The sequence below is a fragment of the Colletotrichum truncatum genome, assembly GCF_014235925.2.
Source record: "Colletotrichum truncatum strain CMES1059 chromosome Unknown Contig_0002, whole genome shotgun sequence".
NCBI classification, from domain to species: domain Eukaryota; kingdom Fungi; phylum Ascomycota; class Sordariomycetes; order Glomerellales; family Glomerellaceae; genus Colletotrichum; species Colletotrichum truncatum.
In genome coordinates this window covers 3,521,455-3,543,709 of record NW_027222399.1, presented here as the reverse complement: position 1 = coordinate 3,543,709, position 22,255 = coordinate 3,521,455, and the positions used below count along the sequence as shown (strand labels likewise).

The 22,255-nt window shown below is 53.2% G+C and overlaps 7 protein-coding genes across 7 annotated transcripts; 3 read left to right on the top strand and 4 right to left on the bottom strand.

Annotated features, from left to right (window-relative positions):
* Nucleotides 1-1,747: 1,747 nt before the first annotated feature.
* CTRU02_203907 (NFX1-type zinc finger-containing protein) lies at nt 1,748-3,444 on the top strand (the record flags this gene model as incomplete). The annotated part of the gene is made up of 3 exons (XM_036722482.1): nt 1,748-1,898; nt 2,019-2,111; nt 2,165-3,444. 3 exons carry the CDS (start codon nt 1,748-1,750, stop codon nt 3,442-3,444), a joined length of 1,524 nt encoding a protein of 507 aa, XP_036586088.1.
* A 324-nt stretch (nt 3,445-3,768) lies between these two features.
* On the bottom strand, nt 3,769-6,988 carry CTRU02_203906 (glycerophosphodiester phosphodiesterase gde1; the record flags this gene model as incomplete). Its single annotated transcript, XM_036722481.1, has 2 exons — nt 3,769-3,906; nt 3,959-6,988. The coding sequence occupies 2 exons, from the start codon at nt 6,986-6,988 to the stop codon at nt 3,769-3,771; spliced, it is 3,168 nt and encodes a 1,055-aa protein (XP_036586087.1).
* A 4,249-nt stretch (nt 6,989-11,237) lies between these two features.
* On the bottom strand, nt 11,238-13,160 carry CTRU02_203905 (pentatricopeptide repeat domain-containing protein; the record flags this gene model as incomplete). Its single annotated transcript, XM_036722480.1, has 1 exon — nt 11,238-13,160. One exon carries the CDS (start codon nt 13,158-13,160, stop codon nt 11,238-11,240), a length of 1,923 nt encoding a protein of 640 aa, XP_036586086.1.
* Nucleotides 13,161-13,524: 364 nt separating this feature from the next.
* CTRU02_203904 (UPF0587 protein C2D10.03c) lies at nt 13,525-14,112 on the top strand (the record flags this gene model as incomplete). Its single annotated transcript, XM_036722479.1, has 3 exons — nt 13,525-13,559; nt 13,611-13,725; nt 13,780-14,112. The coding sequence occupies 3 exons, from the start codon at nt 13,525-13,527 to the stop codon at nt 14,110-14,112; spliced, it is 483 nt and encodes a 160-aa protein (XP_036586085.1).
* An 872-nt stretch (nt 14,113-14,984) lies between these two features.
* CTRU02_203903 (protein phosphatase 2a) lies at nt 14,985-17,550 on the bottom strand (the record flags this gene model as incomplete). The annotated part of the gene is made up of 4 exons (XM_036722478.1): nt 14,985-15,176; nt 15,225-15,654; nt 15,706-16,123; nt 16,179-17,550. The coding sequence occupies 4 exons, from the start codon at nt 17,548-17,550 to the stop codon at nt 14,985-14,987; spliced, it is 2,412 nt and encodes an 803-aa protein (XP_036586084.1).
* Nucleotides 17,551-18,059: 509 nt separating this feature from the next.
* CTRU02_203900 (smg-4/UPF3 family protein) lies at nt 18,060-20,117 on the top strand (the record flags this gene model as incomplete). Its single annotated transcript, XM_036722475.1, has 2 exons — nt 18,060-18,313; nt 18,371-20,117. The coding sequence occupies 2 exons, from the start codon at nt 18,060-18,062 to the stop codon at nt 20,115-20,117; spliced, it is 2,001 nt and encodes a 666-aa protein (XP_036586083.1).
* A 1,115-nt stretch (nt 20,118-21,232) lies between these two features.
* On the bottom strand, nt 21,233-22,027 carry CTRU02_203902 (pyridoxamine phosphate oxidase family protein; the record flags this gene model as incomplete). The annotated part of the gene is made up of 1 exon (XM_036722477.1): nt 21,233-22,027. The coding sequence occupies one exon, from the start codon at nt 22,025-22,027 to the stop codon at nt 21,233-21,235; it is 795 nt and encodes a 264-aa protein (XP_036586082.1).
* Between the last annotated feature and the right edge of the window lie 228 nt (nt 22,028-22,255).

Sequence of the window (22,255 nt, the reverse complement as noted above, 5' to 3'; positions counted from 1 at the left end):
CGACCGACGTTTACTCGGGAGAATGGGAACAGCAATGGCACTTGTACCAGTGTCTAAGCAGCTGTTTGACCTAACAGCAGATGTGTTTCCAGCACTGAGCCGTCGTGGATAATATGGTGATCTTGAGTTGGCCCCAAAAGCAGGGTATCGATCTCGTGTAAAACACATTATACATCACTATACGTGTTTGGATTGATGCGTCGATACAGACGCGAGGCAAGCGCCGCCGCCGCCGCAGCAGCAGCAGTTATTTCTGAAGAGCAAGTGTTCTTAAATTAGATTTACTTTTGGCGAGGTATTCACTTATGTGGACATTTTAGGCGACGAGGATTGGAGAGAGGGAACCAAAAAAAAAGTTTTAAGAAGGCAAAAACGGGCGGCACCAAAAGCGATTTTCTTGTTTGCTCATGATACCACGAATGACAGAGAAGGCGACGATGGAGAAGCGCCTCTGGTAAGGGACGGAAAGATTATTGCATAGCGATACGGAACGAATATATTAGCAGTTACTGCGTGATGCGCTGTGTTTACTACGTGAGAGCAAGGTGTCTCCCATAAGGGACAACCCATATATGTGAAATGTTTATACTGAGACGCATTGTAGCGGTGTCGTTTAATTGTTTTCCGGTTGTAGGGGTAAGATGGACGGGAGGATATGGGCAGGCTGCTACATCCAGTCCAGTCTCTTTATTCCTCTGCCACCCGCTCAGCTCATGCTGAGATGGCACATTTCCATGGTGAGATTACTGAAACCCAGTTGGGGACTCTCAGATTGACTCCAAACTTACTGTAACTAGTTTTAGATACCCCAGGTTCCAATACGTGATCCCTGTTTCGCTGTCTATTTATTCATGTTTAGTAAGTCGGCTTCGTCTGTCCTGAGTTTGCAGAGGTACTTTTATTCCTCGCCAACATAATATACTAGCCTGTGAGAATAGAACATGAAAAGAAGGGAGTTTCTTCATCTACCCACAGCGGCAATCATCCAACTCCAATGGTTTCCCATAGCAACTTCCTTCTCAACGTGTTTAGATAATCATGTACGATGTTTGTAGACTTACTGCTGAGGGCTCTAACTGAAAGGGTTTCTGTTCCCAGAACCGCCACCAGCATCGACCATTTCAACATTTACACAAGACATCATCATCACCGCATTCTGTCGAGCAAACTGCTTACATTGCATCATTCCTCCGAACTACATCATTGTCGGACTAGACGGGTATCAGCATACCCGTACAACACGCATGAGGCACACCGCTCGTCAGCAGCCAAACACACAAACCTCGCCCAGGAAGCCTCGTGTTTCCTCGAAGGGATTTGGTTAATATGCGTTTGTCATCACGAGGTCGACCTTTGATGGAGCGAAGCATCCCATCGCTTTCTTACGGACCCTCACATGAGCGACACCGCCCTCGTGTTCCCACTGAAGCTGCCTTACCACGTCACTCAAGTTGCCTCTCGCCAGATTCACGAATTCATGTCTCTATCCAGAGAGTAGCGTATGCCTCGCGGGCTACCGCACACCGACTTTTCTCAAGATGCGAAGAGCATCTAGGTTTTAAAGCCTAACCGCAGACTCCCATTTGATATTCAACAAATTCAACCAGAGGCAAACCTTATGCCTTTGACCAACTCCACACTCTAAATCAACCCATTCGGCTCAGACTTCGACATCAAGATGGCGTTCGGAAAGAAGAGACGGTTGAGTCCTCAAGAGCTCGCCAGGCTCTGCAGCTACGCGACGCCCATGGGCCGCTGCCCCTATGCAAAAGTCACGCTGACCAAGGACGGCGCCCGCTTCTCTTCCCCCTATTGCAAGATACACTGCTGCAAGAAGATAGACAACAACGCCGCGTGTCTGCATCTGAGGACTAACAACCGCGGATACTGCAATCAACGTACGGTCCCAGCTCTGTTACCATACAACCCTTCTTTCGATGTTCCTTCATCTTATCCTCCATCCCCATGCAACATCTGAACCTACATACTCACTCAAAACCAAATCTAACCATCAACAGACCTGATGTGTACAGGTACAATCAACGGCCAACGCTGCACAAACTACATCAAATCCTACGACCCCAAAGATTTCAAGTTCTGCTCCCAATTCCGTAAGTCTTACACACCATCCTCCTGCTCCTCCACTCTCCTTCTAACAAGCAAGACAACTGCCTCCAACCAGACTGCGCAAACGAACGCACTCACCAAAACGACACCACCGACCTGCGATACTGCCCAGACCACCGGTGCACCCGCGCAGACTGCTCATCCCCTCGCGCAGCAGGCGGCAGCACCCAGTGCGCATCCCACACCTGCGCCTCGCAAAACTGCCTGGCCTCGTGTCCCGGCGCGACGGGCGACGACAACGCCGCCGACCCGTCCCGCTTCTGCGACAGACACCGCGTCTGCGCGACGGCCGACTGCCGCCGTTTCGCGCACCTCCGCGAGAACGGCGTGCCGTCGAAGCACTGCGGCGCGCACTTTTGCAGGTGGGAAGCCGAGGGCGGCTGCGACGCCGAGCGGGACCGGGCGACGGCGGCGGCGGACGGCGTCTGCGCCGCGCACACCTGCGTCGAGCCCGGCTGCCTGCGCGCCAGGGACCACAAGACCGACGGCGCGCAGTGGTGCAAGGACCACGAGTGCACCATGCGGGACTGCCGCTGGCGGCGCTGGCTGGGGGAGTTCTGCCCGGAGCACCAGTGCGGACGGCCGGGGTGCGGGAGAAAAGGGGAACACAACCACTACTGCGACAGGCACCGATCGTGTTCTTTCTCGGGGTGTGATAGGTACAGGTTAGTCGACGGGGAGAATATCAAGGAATTCTGCGAGGAGCGTAAGTGTTTTCTGTTTCTTTTCCCTCTTTCCCTCCCTTTATCCACGAAGCAGCAGTCTGACGCAGATGGAATACATATAGATTCAATCACACGATGTAGCAAACTGAACTGCGACGCGAGAGTAGTCGACAACACCCCGCTCTGCGAGAACCACCTCTGCAGCTGGCGGCCCTGCACCAACGAGCGGGCGCAGTACAGCAGCGGTCTCTGCGCAGCGCACAAGTGCGCCGTGATGGCGTGCCCGCATCGCAGAACGCACATGAACTTCTCCCACATGGCCGCCATGCTCGGCGGCATCGGCGGCAGGGGCGACTTTGAGTGGCCTCTGTCGGCGTATTGTAACGGTCACGCGTGTAAGCACGAGCAGTGTCCCGCGCAGGCGGCGGAGGATACGCATTATTGCCGGAGTCATACGCGGTGTCGTCAGCCCGGGTGTCCTAGGGTCGTTGATGTCGACGGGCAGGATCCGACGTGTTGTGCGGAGCATACGCGGCTGGGGGCCGGCATGGGACGGCGCGGGGTGATGGGTGGTGGTGGTGGTGATCCGTTTGGTTACGGAGGCGGCGGATGGCCGGGAGTTGGAGCTTGGGGCGTGAATGCCACTTTATGAGTGTTGTGTTGGTTATCTTCTGCTATGCTTTTAGAGATATATCATAAATCACTGGAGACAGACAAAGTGCATATGACACATCACAAGAGTTGATACAAGTAAGACGGGGTCATGGCAGTCCATTCGTGTCAAACTCTATACGAGGAAAACCTCCCCAACAGACTATCGAATGTTACCATGCCTGATATCGCAAGGGCATGTTTAAGCCCCTTGCCCCCTCTGTACGTTGAAAGCCGGTGCCAAATCCTCAAACCGGCTGAATGCCTTGTTTCCACAAACGCTACGCCATGCAAGTTTACCGTGCTGTGAACCGAAAGTTTTTGTCTAGGAAGAGTCACCTTCCGATGTCTCCTCTAGTGCGTCGTCCTTCGAGGCCTGGGACCCCTCCGTGGTGGTGAGTCCCTTTCTGATGGCGAGCACGTTGTCTACAATAACTGCATCTATACCCTCCTTCACTTGGCGCTGCAGAACTATTAGCATTGGTCTGGCTGGGGGATGAAGATAATGTACTTACTTGAACCATAATGGGATTGTTGTTCAGCGCTCCGTAACTGACACAGAGGAGACCACTCTCCTTGACGACTCTAACTAATCTGGGGCTGTTGATGAGCGGCTCCGCGGCGCTGACGATACCAATCAGGTTCCAGCGGCTGGCGAAACGAATGGCCTCCTGGAGGGAGGACGCTCGAATGTCGCCGACGGGAGAAGTGCCCGCGTCCGTCAGGAACATAATGGGGATAGACGGCTGCTTGAAGCTGAGACACAGGCAGATATCAGGGTTGAAGGAGCTGAAGATGATGTGTCTGTTGCCAGCGAGGTCGTAGACCTTGGACAGCACGGTGTCGCAGAAAGAGTTGAGCTCGACAGCATAGGTGTCCATCTCCTGCTCCTCGCTCTCGTGGAGCATGGGGTACTTCATTTCGATATTGAAGCCGATATGCTCGGGGAGCTGGCGGAACAGGTCCTCGAGGGTGGCAAAGGGAGCCTGGATGAAGTTGCCGCGTGAGTTGGCCTTGTAGCCCTTGCTCTTGAAGTCGCGCGTATGCTTCATGCGCTCGTCGAGGTCACCGTTGAGGAGTGAGTCACCCGCATACCCCATAGACAAAGACCGTTGTCTGGGGCCCGGAGCATTGTTGCGAACCCTCTCGATTTGATCATTGACGGCATTCACGCCGTTCGTGCGCTTTGAGTCAGGATTGATGTGCAAAAATTGCTCGAGTGTGAGCGTGTGAACTGGTGCGTCGATACCTGTCTCGCTGACGAGGAAGTCGTGATAAATAACCGGGACGTGGTCCTTGGTGAGCTGGACATCAAACTCGACGTATTGGGCGCCCAGGTTGGCAGCTGCAATGAAAGAAGGCACCGTGTTCTCTCCTAGCTGGAGAGACTTGTTGCTCGTCAGGTTCTTACCCATGCCGCGGTGGCCAATGACCATTGTTGTAGCCAGTTTCTTCCAGTAAGTCTGCTGAGAGTTGATCTCCATGTTGGGGTGGGAGAATGGTGTGACTACTAGGAAGTTGAAGTTGACGGTGCCAATGACGTCCAAGTTACTGGCCAGAATGGGCACGCAGACATCACCCTGAAGGTTCATCCGCTTGGCACCAATTGTGGGCTTGATGGATGAGAGGAGGGCCACACCACGTCCGATCTTGTTCTTCTCGTTTCCAGAGTAAGTAGGAACAATGTCGAACATGATCTTCACCTGCGAAGGGTCTGCAGCGGTGAACACAATTGGCTCGGTCGAGACGTTCTCGTGGACAGGCAGATCAACGATGGTGGGCTCACCCTGAGCACCAGTAGCCGAGACCACAATAGACAGAGCCGTGTCGAGCTCCGTCAAGTGGGCCTCTGTCAGGGGCACGCGGTCAAGCTTGACTGCCTCAATGTTCTTCCGCATGTCCATCGATCCAAGACTAACCAAAACCATGCTCTTGTCGGTAAGGTAGCGATGTCCAAAGGTCTTGACGGGTTCGAGAGGGCGAGCTGCGCCGTTCGATTTGCGGCCATCGAGGGAGGTGTTGTTCTCGGGGGATGAAGAACGAGAGCTTTCGCCAGAAACCTTGAGGTCCTTTGTGGTCCGAGCAAGGTCGGCATCTGGCTGGGCAGCAAGAAGCCTGGCAATATCCAAGTGACCACGCAGAGCAGCGTGCTCTTTGGCAGTCCAGCCAGATGAATCGGCCTTGGCTACTTCGGCTCCAGCATCAACGAGGAGCTGAGCCACGGAAAGGTGGCCGTCGACAGCCGCAACGTGAAGAGGGGTCCACGCATATGAGTTCTCGGTGATCTCCAGGTCGGCCTTCTGCTCGTCGGTGCCCTTCAACAGCACCTTGGCAATCTCATCGTGGCCGAAGCGTGCGGCGAGATGCAGAGCGGTTTCGCCCGTTTTATCTTGCCAGTTGATATCCACACCAGCCTGAACAAGCATCTCTACGATGACCTTGTAGTTGGACTTGGTGGCCATGGCAAGAACAGCACCAGACTTTGACACCGTTCTCCTCATTTCGGCCTTCTTGACGCTGACACCCTGCCAGTTCTCACCCTGAAGCAGAGCCTGGGTAGTCAAGGGGTGACCGCCCACAACACTCAAGTGCAGCGGAGCATAGCCGTCGTTGTCCTGCCACTCGGGGGCGTCAATGCCGTTCTCGACATTGAACTGACCCCACTCTTGCATCTTGGCCATGATAATCTGGCAGACAACGACGAAGCCGAAGCGAGCTGCATAGTGCAGCGGCAGTCGGCCGAAGGAGTCTCTGCTGCTGAGCGCCTCTCTCTGTTCAGGCTTCAGGGAGTCGAGCAAATACATTAGAATCTGAACCGCCTCATCGTCCTTCCCGAGAAGCTTAGTCTCGTTCTCATTGAGTGCACGAGGGGTGACTGCCTGTGAGACGGCAGGCTGAAGGTCGTGAGATGTGAACTGAGTACCGATAGGGAAGGGGTACGACCTTGGCTCATTGTCAGGCCCGTTGGACTTGGTACGGCCGATGTGGATGACCAGTCGATGAATGCAGTTGCGCTCGTTGATGTCGTCGGGCTCATTAATCGAAGGTAACTGATCCAGAAGATAGGCAATGCTGGCCTTGGATCGGGCGGCGATGGAACGCTGCAACAAGTTCAGGAGCAAGCTGTGAGAGGTCTGTTCACCAGTTACATTGCCCTCCTGCAAACCAGCCTTCAAGGACTCGACATTGTCGTTGCGAATGGCTTGGTCCAGAGTGTCGAGTAAGTTTTGCGATAGGGTTAACATGGCCTTGGAGGAGGCGCGACCAAGCGACCGCACTGACCTGTCAGACCTGGAGTCATCAACATTCCGGGCGTCGCCCAGAGCGGAAATCCATTTGTTAATCTCGGTGAGGAGGCGTGTGCTCGTCGTGTCTTTGGCGAAGGGCAGAGGGTCGACCTTTGTCGAGATGTAGCGGTGCTGGGAGGCGGTCTCGGGGAGCTTCTTATCGAGCTTCTTGGTGATCTTTACGAAGCCCCGACGGTTGATCTCGGCGAACCAGTTGAGATTGCGCAGCTGCACGCGCATCTCATACAAGGCGCCCATGAGCTCCTCAATCTCATCCTCGTCAAGGTTGGAGACGACGTCGGGGAAGCGGCCATAGCGGTCGCGCAGCAAACTGAGACGGCGGACGGTCTCGCTGAGCTTGCGGTTGTAAAAGGAGTCGACATCTTCGAGGTTACGATCCAAGGCGAAGAAGAATTCTGCAAAAGGATTACAGTCAGGGGATGGGCTGCGCCCTCACAGCGAATCCGGTCCAGTTCCGCCCACCTGCTAAGTCCACCTTCTCTCCATTCTTGGCCGATTGCGCCGCGGCCTTGATCAGCTTCTTGAGGCCCTTGTAGTTGATGTAAAAGGCCGCCCACTCGGGGACTTGGTTGCGGGGTAGACTGCGACCGTGTAAGCTTCTGTGTTCACGAATTTGGGGAAATAAAACCAAATTGATTCAATTTTGTCTTATCAAGGGGTATATCTCACTTTCTGCCAAACTTCATGGCGAATGAGGTCTAATGTCGGTTATCAAGGCAGGTGACGAGTGTGGCGTTCTGTGTTATCAATGCTGTGAGGCGATATAGCCGAGAGGCTGCTGTTTGGTATAAGAGGTAGAAAAAACAAAAAACAAAGTGATGATGAAATAACGACGCGATCGAGGGAATGAACGGGGGAGGAGCTGCTTAGAGGCAGATGGTCTTGAGGCTGTAAATGTTCATTATTCTTTAGCAGTCGTCTTTGTTATTCGAGGTTAGTTAAGACCACTGAGTTTTGTAGTACGGTGGGTATGGAGCGTTTGAAAAAAATAACGACAAAAAAAGGCCGAACAGCTCTGTAGTTCGGTGTTGTTTTGAGGTGTAGGTTGAGTGGTGCCTCTGCAATAACTTTCAGCGTTCAGGATGCAAGTCACGAGAATCCCGTCGGTTTTTCAAGGACGAAAGAGCTCCACATCCAGCTCGCCATTGATTGAATATGACGGAAGTGATCTCAATAAGCAGACAGCAGACAGAAGGAGAAAGCTATATCTGGGTCCAGGGAGCTCGGTCGGTGGGTTGGAGGGGGATTATGAACGAACCAGGCCCCAGACCGACCCGGACGTGGATTGAAAAGTGACGGAAGCATGCAAAGAGAAAAGAAGGAGAGAGGTGTGAGCTCATCTCACATCTCACCCCCGACAGGAAAAAGTTACTGGGCCCGGGCACGGAAGTATCGTGGAACAGGTGACTGAGTACCTTTTCTGCGACATGACGCAGAAGAGTAACTACCGAGTCCCCGGAATGACACTGAAGGCGATACGGCGGGGTACATGGGTTCCGTCGTTATGGCACCTTCTTTCTCTCTCTCTCTACTATGTACGTAGTGCATGGTACCGTAGGCAGGAGCGAGCGCTGCAACGTACGTACCTACTTTTAGCGACTACACACAGCAACAGTGACCGCTACGCCAGCCCAGCACCAGTCCCTTCCGAACGTGACTTGGGGCCATTTAGAAAACCAGAAAAAAAACCAAAAACAGCTTGGGGTGTGGCGTTATCTGGGTCGGTGAGACGAGCCACTGAGGAGCCACCGTTGGCCGCCCGTGGAGCACGGCCGACTCGTGATTCGTAGGGTCACGGGACTAGAGCCCCACTATGGCTTCAGCTAGTGGGCTCATCCATGATCACCCCGCCGTTTGTGTAGCACAAATCGCCAGCCATCCCATACTTGGCCCTTTCTCCCCGTGTCTCTGTCTGTCTCTCTTTGGCGTCTTTTTTGACTGTTGGTGTGTGTGCCATTTTTTTTTCTCTTTCTTTTGTGTTTTTGAACTGGCTCTTCTCTGGTACGTGGTCTCTACCCCATTTCATTCTCACTGGCGTATCACGCTTGTCGTACCGTAGCAGTCTTCCACCGGTCCCCACACCTTTCTTAACAGAGATAGTACCTCATCAAAGCCCTTGGGGTCCGGGTCCCGGAATCCAATGATGAGAAGGGTGGAAATATGAAAATTCCAGACCGCCTCGGGGCTTGTCAGGTCAACCGTCCTCATGACCTCGCCGGGGCGGGAAGGACCCTGAAACCGACATCGGTCGCCGTCCGTCCTGGCACTCTTTCAGCGTCCTGCTGGTGCTGGATATGTAACACCTTGTCCCCTTTTTGACGGCCTACACGTACATGACATTCATCCTTTTTCCCGCTTGGAAAAAAAAAAAGGGCCACAAGGCAGGGCATGTCTCCACTCGGATCTGGTTCCCTCGATGCATGTTCCAAGTTTTAAAATTTAGGGGTCCAGTGACCTGGTCAAAGCAGGAAACCTCGGCATCCCGGCTTTGGGGGAGGCGGCGGCGGCGGCGACGACGGTGTATACAGATGGTGCAGTTGGATGGCGTTAGGGACCGGGAAGGACTAGTCTACGGAATATGCGGCAACCCCTTTTTAAACAAAGCACTGCTGACTTGTCATTGTCCATAGTGCTGACTGAGTGGTAGTGGTTCACGATGGGCTTGATGGAAGGATGGCTGGTCGATGCGGTGGGCCTAGCAAAACCTGGATGGAACACGAGTGACGATATTGTCAATCCAGCCGATGCACCATGTGGGAGTTTAGTGGCCCCAGTCAACTCGCAGAGAGAGGCAAAAAAATATCCAGAAAGTATGCTTGCGTAAACCAGACATTCGGAGCAAGAAATAAAATAAAATAGAGTAATAGGCTTTAATAGCCACACAGGGTCCAGTTTCTCCTGGTTAACACTGTCGAGTTTCTGTCAAGGAACTAAAAAAAATTCCAGACTTGCGGCTCATGACATTGTCTGCCGTGTTGGAAAGCAGCATAGTTTGGGTAGCCAAGTTTTGAGCTAAACCTCTGCCCCCCCATTACGCAAGACCGGTTCTATTTAGAAAGGCTGAACGGTCCCATCGGGCCAATTCCCGGCCCAGAACTCCGACATGGCCACCCCTTTCAATCATCCCAATCTAAACTCTGACTGACTCTTTACCCTTTCGCTGTTGTCTCTTTCTCACATATCACTTTTCTGCCCGTCAGCTGTCAACAAAAGTCATACAGTGTTTTTTATCCCCCCTGGTTAACTTTGAGAATAGATTGTTCAATGATATCACACGCAACCCTCCCTCACACCAACCAACATAGTTGATCCCTGCGGGCGGAACACCAGAAACTACATAGTACTACTCTGGGTGTGGTGGCATCTTAGCACGCTTTTGGCATGTGCCTTGGCAGATCCCAGGCACCGCCGACGCGCAGGGTGGTTATTAGTCGTTTGAGCCAAGCAAATCGCCCCAAACCATGCTGTCCATCCAAAGTGTGCTTCCCCCCCCCCCCCTTCATTTCTCTTTATTCTAGACCACTCTCGACGTGAGTCCCCTGCAAAAAAAAAAAAAAAAAAAAAAAAAAGATCACGCCGTGACCTAACGCCCGGCCCCGGTGCCTCCGCCCACGTCCGGGAGCAGTAGTTGAACGTAAGCAGCGCTTCCTCCCGTGAACCCGTCATGTGTGAAAACTGCAGCTCATTTCAAAGGCCTCAGGGCTCAGAATGTGAGGCCGTATGTGATGATTACCTTCCGCAACGGACACGACCATTGTCCGGATCTGCCTCTTGAGCATATGCGTGAGCGGGACGGCTAGGACCATGTGCGGCGCGCTCATGTCTTCAAATTCGTGGTCCTTCTTCCCTGAGACGACAGCTCATCATTTGATAAAGTCAAGCCGTACGCCTCCTATTCGTGGCTCAGCCTTAGGAGCAAGTGCGACGTGATGTTCCTGATGCTCATGTTATCCCCCCGACACAGCCGCAGCAGATCAAGATGATGTCCCTCATCTTTTCCCGGCTGCCACAGACGGTTCACTCTAGGGAAAGCATCATAGTAGTTTTCCTCGTCATCTGATACGAGAACTTGCCGCCGGGCTATGTGCCAAGGGAAGAAGGGGAAAAAGTGCCGAAACACAGGAGACATGCAACGTGAGTGAACGAGTGTGCTGTCTTAATGTACGTGTGGAGACACCAATCAGGTCCAGCTCTGGTGTCTATCCAAAGGCTAAACGAACAGCAAAGTAAACGAGACGTCTGTCGACATGCAGGTACGGTGGCTGAGGGTGAATCACCAAATAACCACGAAACGGGATTATCTACCCAGGGCGGCAATGAAAAACAATGTGTTGTGTGTACATAATCGTATTCTAAATGTCTAATAGTAACAGGCCTCCGGATCGGCGTCTCTCGCCTTGTCAGTGGGGTTGTCCCGAGCATATGCTCATCATCTTGCGTACCGCTAAAGATGGTATACTACAAATACACTTGTATCCCGCTCCTCTCAAAAAGAACTCGCAGCCATCAGCTCTCCTCTCCGGACCACAGGTTGGCCTACACGGAGGCTATGCCACACGTCGCTGTTCACAGTTGCGGGCCTTCCGCGCTTTTGCGCATCAGTTGCCGCCTCTAGGTGATCCCACGCTGTTAGTTTTGGCGTTTCCTCAATTAAATTGGGCGCCGCAAACTCTTGTCGCCGACGTTGTGCTGGTTGCTGTGCTTTCTTGTAGCTTGAACGGGTAGCCTGCTTGCGGGTTTCTAACGGAGCAACGCCGGCTTGAAGAAGCTTCAAGTCCCATTGGTACTTTTTAATCTTCTTCTGGGCTCTGTGGGCTTGGTGGATGATGCTGACGATGCGCATGCCGCGCCTCTGTGCCTCAGATGGTAGCTTGGACTCCGAGACCTGTAACCATGGGGCCACAGAAAAGGGCGTCTGGTCGAGGTGGCAGATGTCTATCAAGTTCTGGATGCGGCCTGCTAGGTATTGCTGATCCTTTTCTTGTCTGAAGGTTGCTCTGATAAGTCTAGGCTTCATCTGGAACGCGTCTAAAATCTGCTGCGCAGCCTTGGTGTCCAAGGTATATATGCACTGCTCGAGCAAATTTGATGTTGTTTGGACGTCGAACGTGATACCGTATTTAAGAGCAATGGAAAAGGTTGCCGCCGCATGCCTCACAAAGTTGAAGTTCAGCATGCCTTGGATAATGGCCGTGAAAATGTCGACATCAAACCATGCCCGCTCGACGACATATTTGTTGCCGATAGCGACATTCTTCACTGCCGCCCATAGGAAGAGTTGCTCGTGCGTGAGGACATCCTCAATCTCTTTCCTGCGGATCTTGATACCCCGAGCATCTTTGCCTGTCATTCGCTGGATGACGTTAAAGAACCTTTGTTCTTCACCACTCTCTCTGAAGTGGTTCAGTAGGCAGGCCATGGTCTTCCTCGTCGGTTCGACCTTGGATTTGAAAAAAGCGCCCACGACACCCTGGGCCAGTGAGTGAAGCCCTGAGCGGTTAAGGCCTAGAATAAGCGTATTGTATGTAAATATGGTTGGTGGTTGCGGCGATACGAGAAGGTTGTGACACATTTTGCTGATCTTTTTACGCTGGTCGTAAGACTCGTTGGCGAAGATGGCGCCGAGGGAGGTGTTCAGCTTCGCGCTGCACGCTTTTACGGTCGCTGTGTCAGAGTCCTCTCGGTAACGAGGCATATTATCGTTCCTTAGTAGTGCGACTTCGTTCTGAAGCGCTTCCCAATCACTGGCTTGAAGGATCTTCTTGGAGTCCCTGACCATGCGGTCTACCAAGTCTGCCATGCCGAGCTCAGCCATCTCCAATTGTTGGAGTGTTTTCGGCATGCGATGCGCCATATCCGGGCCCTGTCTGTTCTCCTCCTCCATCAATCGGTTGTCACAATCCGCGTAATTGATCGCTTTGAGCCTCGCAAGGGAGTCTTTCGTCGTGATGAATCCGCACTCCTCCCAGTACCTATTCACCTCGCCGGACCTGGGCAGTGGTTTCGCCCAGCTGTCCAGGTGACTAAGAGAGTCTAGAAATTCGGATATCTCGCCCTTCTGTCTCTTATGCTCCCATAATGAGCCCTGATATCGGTTCTCGACGCTTCCCGGGGGTGCTGAATCGTCGTCGTACTGTCGCGGCCTCCGCTTTTTTAAAGTGTCAAGCTCCGCCCTAGCCTCCTCGAGTTGCCGGTCCAGTTCCAACCGGCGTTTGTCCTTGGCCTTTGCATCAATCACGGCGGCGGTGGCCATGATTCCCGTGTAGCAGGCTGTAAATATCTCGCTGAAGGTCGGTTTACGGGGCGTCACCCGCGTCGCTGACTGCCGTATCATGCCACCGGCGGCATTGAAGCAGGCCTTGCATCCGCAATGATGCGCCTGGCCCGCTCTGGACCATAGTGCCTGCATTCTAACGGCATGCCGGCTGCGTTGGCAGCCCCAATTGAGTCCAATTGATCGTTTATGGCGGGTTGGCGGTTTGGGCGTTTGGGCGTCGGAAGGTCGTCGGCGTTGGAAATTATGGTCTGATGCGAAATATTGACGTTCTGGGACCGACTCGCCGGATCCAATTGACCGGGGCATTAGAGAGTGGATATATGCAATTATACATTTATGGATATAAAGATGTTATCGGATTATAGAAGTGACGCAACTGCCCCTCCAACCCCACCATGGCTCGCTCACTGAGAGCTCTGAAGCGTGCAGCATCAAGTGACAATTTAACCCGTCAGATTTTTGTGAGATCTAAGACGATAAATCAAGTCACTTCAAGATGTTCGCCCTCACTCTTTCTGCAGAGCTCAACGGGTATGTCTTCTCTTAGAAAATCTCAGATTTGGATCCCGCTAATATCAGTAGAGTCACGAACCTCCGCCCTGACGATAGCGAAGCCAACCCTTTCTGGTACACTTTCAAGGTCCAGTGCACCTCATGCCGTGAAGTCCATGACAAGACTGTCGGCGTCAACCGCTTTGTGCGTGCATAATTTCAATCATGAGATAGTATGGTTTTGCTAACAAGCGCCTAGGAAGACAATGAGATGAGCGGCAGCCGAGGCGAGGCCAACTTCGTCTGGAAGTGCAAGAACTGTAAGCGCGAGTCGTCGGCCACCATTAAAACCGCTCCCGCTTCATACGAGCAGACCGAGCCACCCAAGCAGCAAAAAATTCTCGAGTTCGACTGCCGAGGTCTGGAGTTTACTGAATTCATTCCTGAAGGGGAGTGGCTTGCAGAGGGCACGGATTCGGGCACTAAGTTCACCGGCATCGAACTCACCGATGGAGAATGGTTCGACTACGACGAAAAGGCCAACGACGAGGTCTCTATCAAAGACTTGAAGTGGGAGATCAAGCGTGCTTAAGGGGTTTGAAAGAGTTTTTTAAGGAAAGTGATACCGAGTGGCGTCTGGTGTGAGGGAGGGTTGAGGTTGGTGGTTGAGAAAAGAAAAGCGAATTCATTATGTTTTGATCCTTCCGTTGCCGTGAGATTTTCAAGATGCTTGGTACGTTTAAATCATCGCTGAATGGTCACTGCAAAGCAATTGGTATTCCTCAATCCAGCATGTATCGGGTATTTAACCTCTAAACCTAACCTAATTCTACAAGAAGGTCTCTCCCGCTCCCTTGACCCATGCATTCATCGTCATATGCGTTGCAAAGCCCGATAATCCATCCTCCACCTCCCCTTCTATGTAGTAAAGCGAGCCGTCTTAAGGCTCGCGCCCAGCTTTCCTTGTTTTGTCGGAGCATCAAAAAGGTGAATAATTTTCTCGAGGAATGATGGCAAACTAGGTCGGCCGTAGTCTCAGAGACGACGTATCACCTACTGTGCCTGAAAAATGAATAATGAGTATAACCCTCTCATCGGGTTAATCCAAGTCTAGTGGACTCGTGTGCAAGACCATTTATTGTGTATTTGCAAGCCGTGATAAAAAGGCTCTTGGGCTCGCAAACTTGACAAGAGCCGTCTCTCATCTCAAGTTGTATCATGGTACAACTTCTGTTGTCCCTTCCTTGTTCGGAAGGTGATGAGAAAAGATAATTTGTTTACTCTGACAGTGTGAGGCTCGACGACATTCAACGAATTCGTCATTACGCATATTGCCGTTGTGGGAAACGCAAGTGGTATCAGAATCTTTGGAAGTCATGGACACAGGTTCCATATCCCATTCGTGAGTCTGGCGAAATCGTAAAAGCGTTTCCAATCGTCATAACAGCAAAAAAAAAAAAAAGTTCATAGGAAGTAGTCACCAGGACCGCGGCGGTTGGCAGGAACGTGGCGTTGGTCATCGGGAACGGCGGAGAAGATGCTGAACTTGGGGTTCATGTCCTTGTCCACGGTCATGATAGATGCAACGTTGCCACAGCGGTAGCAATAGTTGGGCGCAGACCAGACGGTGACGACCGAGTTCTGGGGAAAGTGGTACTAGACACGGATTAGTACTGTTATGACATCAGAACATTGGTAACATACCTTGTATCCCTCGTTAACCAGTTGATGAGCTCTGGCAATGAGCTTAAGACCGTTCACATGGTTAAACTCAGTGGCAACCTTGTCACCAAATAGCCAGCCCGCGCCACGAGGGCTGATAGCCCAAGTCTCGACATCTTCAGGATCTGACCAAACAAGATCGCAGAATGCACCCTCGTGAGGAATCTCCTGGGCACGAGCAACGACACGAATCTGGTCAATAGTGCGGATCTCGGGGCTAAGACCTCCGTGGACACACAGAAGCTCGCCGTCAACAATAGCGGCCAGCACAAGGAAGTCAAAGACGTGGCAGCAAGCCTTCCAAACCGAGGCGTTGCCGTACTTTTGCTGACACTCCTCGTAGAATCCGTAGACCTGGGTGATCTGACGAGACTCGTGATTACCACGGACGAGGACAATTCTATCAGGGTACCTGACAACTTCATTAGCACATGAAGACGTTCCAGTTTCGAGCAGCACATACTTGGCCTTGAGGCACATTAGCAGAGTAAAGGTCTCCAGACTGAAGTAGCCACGATCAACGAAATCGCCGAGGAAGACGAATCTGGTGTCGGCAGACTGAGAGGTCGCGCTGACCTCAACGGCGGAATCGGGCCGGGACATCGCGCTTGAGTCGGCAGCGGCAGCTTCATCGTCCTCTTCGTCATCAGCGGCAGGACTGCCGGCGTTCTTGACCTTCTTCTTCAGCTTGGGGTTAGTGATCTCGGTGGGCGGCTCAATATCTTCGGGACTGATGACCGTGGTAGCTGTCTTGGGTGCTTCAACTCGAGATTCGCCTGGCATTCCACCCGCAACGCGGAACAGCTCTAGCAGATCGTAGAACTGGCCATGGATATCGCCGCAGACCGTAACGGGTGTGCAGACAGGCTGAATGTTTGACTCTAGAGCCGGCAAGTCAGTGAAATGAATCAGCAGCTCGAGATCTAGCACCCTTACCCTCCATGAGAACCTCCTTAACCAACTCGCACAGCTCCTTCATCGCACGCTCAGGCAGATAATGGCACTGCTTGGCCTCCTCCAACCACTCATCCAATCCTGCATTCGGCGAGAGCTGGGCAGGGCCCGGACGGGGAATATGGCTTGCCATCTTGTTCAAAACTTGTTTGTAAACCTGGGACTGTGCCTCGATTTCGTGGGGGTTGAAATCTTCCGATATGTTGGGGTTGAACTCGTCGTTCAACTCGACCAAATCGTCTTCGAGGTCGTCGGACTCGTAGTAGCTGGGGTCGAATTCCTCGGGGAAATCTTCGATCTCAAGACTTCCACCACGAAGCCGTATGTCGGATGAGTCGTCTGTAGTGGGGTCGTTGTGCGGTCGAACAATGCGACCGATTTGTGCAGTGTGTATCTCTGGGTCTTCCGAATACTCGAAATCGTCGTCTTCTATAGGGGCCTCCTCAGGGATAGTTTCGGGTATAGGATGATTATCAATCGTTCTACGAAAGTCGGCAGGAGCTGCGGTTGGGGGAATTGATACCGAAGAAGACCGCGGACGGCGACGTGGGAGCGTGAGGGTAGAGTCTTGGTGGCTCGAAGCGACCGGATTTGATCGCAGAGGGTGTGGTGGATCGGCGGGCTGAGCGGGGAGAGGGGCCTGAAGAGCACTATTGGGTGCGACAACGGGCAGCGGGGTGTTGCCAGGGGGTAGCTCTGGAAGTGGTCGAGACCGCTGAGCAGCACGTCTTGGAGGACTGCTGTAGGATTCGAGAGTACGTCTATCTTCTATTTCGCGACGCGCGACTCTCTGGAGATGATCGTGGTAAGGGTTGTCAAAGCCTCCAACAACGATAGGTCGGCTGAAGTTGGTGGCACGCGGGCGTATCAGCTGCGAAGTGCGGTTGGCGGCAGGTAATGTGGGGATGTAGGCCGCCCTACCATGGACGGATATGCCTCGACCACGAGTTGAACCTGACGCAAGTGGTGGAAGGGAGCTGGTGGTGGGTGCCTGAGGAAGAGCAGACGGCGGCTGTGGCTCTAATCGGGGCCCAGGATTTCTGAAGGGAAGGTTGAAGGATACTTCGGCTGAGCGATTGCGTGCACGGCCAGCACCAGGAGGCCCGCGTCGTGGGACGTTTGTAAGCGGGTTGTTGAAGGCAAGATTCGCGCGGCGGATAGCAGCTTGAATTTGTTCTTCGGTCGGCGGCTGGTAACCAGACTGCGTCGCGTCTCTCTGGACACAAGTTTCCGCCGTTGTAGTTGGCGCACCCTGAGTGATGCTGTTTATATCGAAATTCGGAAAAGCCTCCGAGAAACAGTCAATATTCGGAGGCTCTTTGTCCTCGGTGGAGGACTCGGATTCCCTGACCATGGCGCCACAGTAGGGTGGGTGAACTTCGGCTAATTGATTCTCGGAAAATTGTGAAGCCGAGATGGAGGGGTAAGTGAAAAGGTTTTTCCGAAGTTTTGCCAAAAGCTCTGCTGGGGGGAAAATTTGATCCCCCACCGATATGGAGCTATCCAAAATGGGCTAGTCCATGCTTATCAGATAAGGCCCACATCAGGCGGTTTGTGGCTCTGTGCGCCATTCTTTCAGATCTGAGGGTCAATGTGAACTAGGCGCCCCGCGTCGCTACCCTGGCGTCACATATCGACAACATTCACAAGGCCACGGGTGTGCCCCTTGTGTCCAGGGCACGGAGGCAAACAACAAGCCACTTTGGCTTAGCATTTCTTCACTGTTCTACACATTGCTTGCATCAAGCCCCCGACACAACAAGTCAAAATTCAGAAAAAGTCGCGCACCATTTGTTGGAGTTGGGCGCCAACAGCACTACAAACACATTGACTCGGGTTGATTACAAGGCCTTGTAAATTGTGATGGCGACCTCAGGCTCCCACGGCGCATCGCGAAAGACCAACGGAGCTCCTTCGTCCTCTGGCCAGCAAGCCACCGCCGATGCGCCGAAGTCGAGTAAGAGCCGCGCTCCCGTTGAAGGCGACAAAGTGGTTATAAGGAGACTGCCCCCCGGCCTGACCGAGGAGGAGCTATGGAAGAACCTAGGAGATGAGTGGAAGGCCGGACAGGGTCTTGTCAGCTGGCACAATTTTGAGCCCGGCAAGATCTCACAAGAGTAGGTACTGGTCAGCTTGTGCACACTGAACTCGGGACTGACAGTGGGTTGGCACAGCCCTGCGAAGCCGTCGAGGCCGGCGAGAGTCTACCTCCATGTCTTGAAGCGCGAGAATTTGAACACGCTCTCCAGTCTGATCCTAGCGAAATCATGGGAGGACGCCAAGATGACGTCCAACAGTCCCTCTCTTGTCGGTCCCCCGGTTCTCGAATTTGCCTCTTACAATAAGATTCCAAGCGGCAAGAAACGCACCGATCCGAGACAAGGGACGATTGACCAAGATCCTGAGTTCATGGCCTTCCTCTTGTCTCTCACCAACCCCGACCAGGACAAGGAAGCGGAGAGTAACGAAAACAAGGATGCAGAAGAGCCAAAGCCGGAGACCAAGGTTACAACAACACCTTTGATCGAGTACCTGAAGGAAAAGAAGGCCAACAAGGCAAAGGAGGCAGCCGCCGCCAAGAGCGCGAAGCAGTCTCGGCAGGAATCTCAAAGCACCAAGGGCAAGGCATCGGGATCGACGGCGGAGGAGGTCAAGAGGGGTAAGAAGGATTCCAAGGCGGACAAGTCAGCGGATAAGCCCAAGGAGACGGTCAAGATCCTCACCAAGAAGGCAACCGCGGATGCCGCCAAAGCGGCGGAAACCGTTGCCAGAGAGACCACTCAAAGCTCGGCGGCCGCCCAGGAGGCACCCAAGAGTCGGCGAGCCGGCATCGCAGCCGCTGCACGTATCCTGCAGCGCGACCTCGGCATTAGCCCCGGAAGCGCTCATAGAAGGGCTCGTCTGGACGCTGCAAAGGCTGAGGCGGAAGCAAAAGCTGCGACCGCGAAAGAGCCAGCTCAGCCTGCGGTCGAGGCTCCAGCCGCCGCCGCACCTCCCGCTCCGCCGGCGCAATCATCGAACGCTTCGCAAACCTCAGAGCGCAATGCAGCGCCTTCCGCCACAAAATCGGGACGCTCTCGTAGAGGCGGAGGTGGCAAGAATGCTGCCGCCAATGAAGCAAAGGGCAAATCCAACGACGGTGGTGGTTCTTCCAACAACCCAGCCCCGACCAAGGCACCTGTTGTGCTCCTCAAGAAGAAGGATGAGGAAAAACACAAGGAGAAGGCCGAGAAGGCCGAGAGGGCCGATAAAGCTGAAAGAGAGACTTCTGGCTCTGCGCAGTCGGCCCCAGCCAAGTCCAATCCGCCCAGCGGTCCCAAGGGCTCAGGAAAGGGCAACAACTCGAAGAAAGGCGGTGGTAGCGGTGGTGGTGGAGGTGGTGGTGGCGGCGGCGGCGGTGCATCCGCGTCAGTCACGCCGGGCGTTACCCGCGGTTTTGTGAAGCACGCCAACCCATCCCAGGGCGTTACGGAAAACCTCCTCAAGCAAGCCATGGAGGCCTTCGGCACGGTCACGTTTGTCGAGATCGACAAGCGCAAGGGTTTCGCATACGTCGATTTCTCAAACCACGAAGGCCTCGTCAAGGCCGTCGCTGCGAGCCCCGTCACCGTCGCTCAAGGCACTGTCCAGGTTCTCGAGCGCAAGGAGAAGAAGCCGGCTGCCAGCAACGCCAACGCCAACTCCGGCGGCGGCGGCTCCTCCAACGCTCCCGCATCATCATCAAACTCCGGAGCGAACAAGGAGAAGGAGAAGGAAAAGGACAATAACAACAGCAGCAACGCCACGCCATCCGACAAGCCTGAAGAACAGCGCCACAAGCGCACCAGACGCGGTCGCGGCGGCGGCAAAGCGGCTGCCAACAAGGACGCGCAACAGCAGCAGCAGCAACAGTCCACCGAGAAAGCAGCGGGCGCAGGATGATTCAGTAGTCACCGGCAAAAAAAAAAAAAAAAAAAAAAAAAACCTGACGGTTTTTCTTGATAACGGGCATTGCTTTGGTACCTCACATGGATATGCCAACCCCAACTACGTATGTGTATATTGCATGCGCACACAGCACATGCGCAACCTAGCGGCGTGGGCGCGGACAGGCGGGAGGTTACAAACGACCGCGCCCATGCCGTGCCGTACCGTACCTGCGTTTCTGCCCGGAATAAGGGGGGGGAAGGATCGGTTGGGCTGGGAGAAACCGAGCAGATGACCATTTGGGAAGGAGGGTGTAAGTGTGTGTGTGTGTGTGTGTGTTTGTGTTTGTGCAAAGCCCACGCGCACCATACGCGGTTCCAAACCAATCCTATCCATTCGCTCCCTCGCACCCCCCCGGCAGCCACCACTGTTTTATTTTACTTTTTTGAAACGTCGAACCGCTCGGAGACATTATACATAGCCTATAAATACTCCTTGTAAGGCGAGACGATCAGCGCGGATGAGATGGATGCGCGAGGACGGGAGCGGGGACGGTATGCGAGCAAGGCCCGATGCGTTTTCGTTGGGCTTCGGGAACGAAGGACAGGGGGGAGGGGCCTTATGTGATCATCATCAACATCATCATCATAATCATCAGCCTGGGCTATATGATTGGTGGTGGTGGTGGGACCAAGTCAAATTGGAATCAATCAAACACACTGAAGAATCAATCATCACTGGGTCTTAGAAAAAAAAACAACACCAGACAAGATTTAGTAGTCTTCTTTTATTTCAAACATCAAGTTTGACTGATAACTCGGGCTTCGGGGATACAATCTTCTAAAGGTATCCATCCGTCTTCCAGCTTACAACAAAAGAGCCCTGCCTTTTCCCTTTTCCCTCCCTTCCCAATGAAACATTCCATAGGTAGTCGTTCCTGATAGGCCCCGGTCACTTGCTACTTCGGCGAAAAATGAAAAAAAATGAACAAAAGAAAAAAAGAGAAAAGTATGAAAAGCCCAAGTCTATCTAAAGCCCGTCCGTAACTCCTATACAAATGATACAAACAACTTGGAGAACAAAACTCGATCGGGTTTCTTTACAGTTTTAAACAGACCCAGAGCCTACAATCATTTGACCAAAGCAGAAACACCGTAGATAATGAGGGCGATGAAGAGGCCCAAGAGGATGCCGTGGGTCTCCCGCGCCGCGCGGGTGGCTCTGACCTTGGCGTCCGTCAACCAGAACACCTCCCCTGCGGCCTTCCGTGCGGCTTTGAGCCCCGGGAGGCCGTCGAGAGAGGTGAGATTGGTCTCAAGCTGGTACTTGTGGATGGTGTTGTTGTCGGCGCGTTTCTTCCAGTAATTGTCAAGGGTAGGACGCTCTTCAAAGACAGATAACTCATCCGCAGGGGTCCCCTGACCCTCGGCCTTTTCTAGGGTGCCATCTTGAGAAGCTACGTCAGGGGCGTAGAGCTCCTTCCTGACCATGGGCACGCCAAATCCGCAGCTCGTCTGGACCTCCCATACCTCGCCGAGAACGACAGCTCTGGCGCCGTCGTAAGGGTTCTTGCCGGTCTCTCCCTGAGGGATAATGCGCTTCATCCACGAGTCAAACTCCGGATGGTCCCACTCCACGATCCTGCTTCTGCAGAAGAGGCGGAGGATGCGAGGTGCAGAACCAAAGGACATGAACATGATCGTCAGACGACCATTCTCGTAGCTGTGAGCGATGGTCTCACAGCCGGAACCGGTGCGGTCAATGTAACCGACCAGGTTGGGTGAGAGTACGGCAAAGTGGGCGGAGAGACCCTTCGGGGAGACGTTAATATGCGGGAGGTGGGTCGGAGCGGAGGCCGTAAAGAAGACGGGTTGGCGGGAGGCCCATTCCGCTAGGTCGGAGCTAAGGGATGGGTAAAGCTTCATCGTTGTTTTGGGTTATCGTCCTTTTTATTTTTTTTTCAAAAGTGTTTGTTTAGTTGTTCTCCTTGTTTGCAGCTGAAAGTTGATTGAACAATGTGAAATCGGATTGAACCAAGAATGTCTGTCGTCTCAAACGCATAAGGGTATTGGGTATCGCAATGTTGGTGAAATGAAACTTGTACAATGTCTGATACAAGAAAATGAAAAAGAAGAAGAAGAAAAAAATCGGAG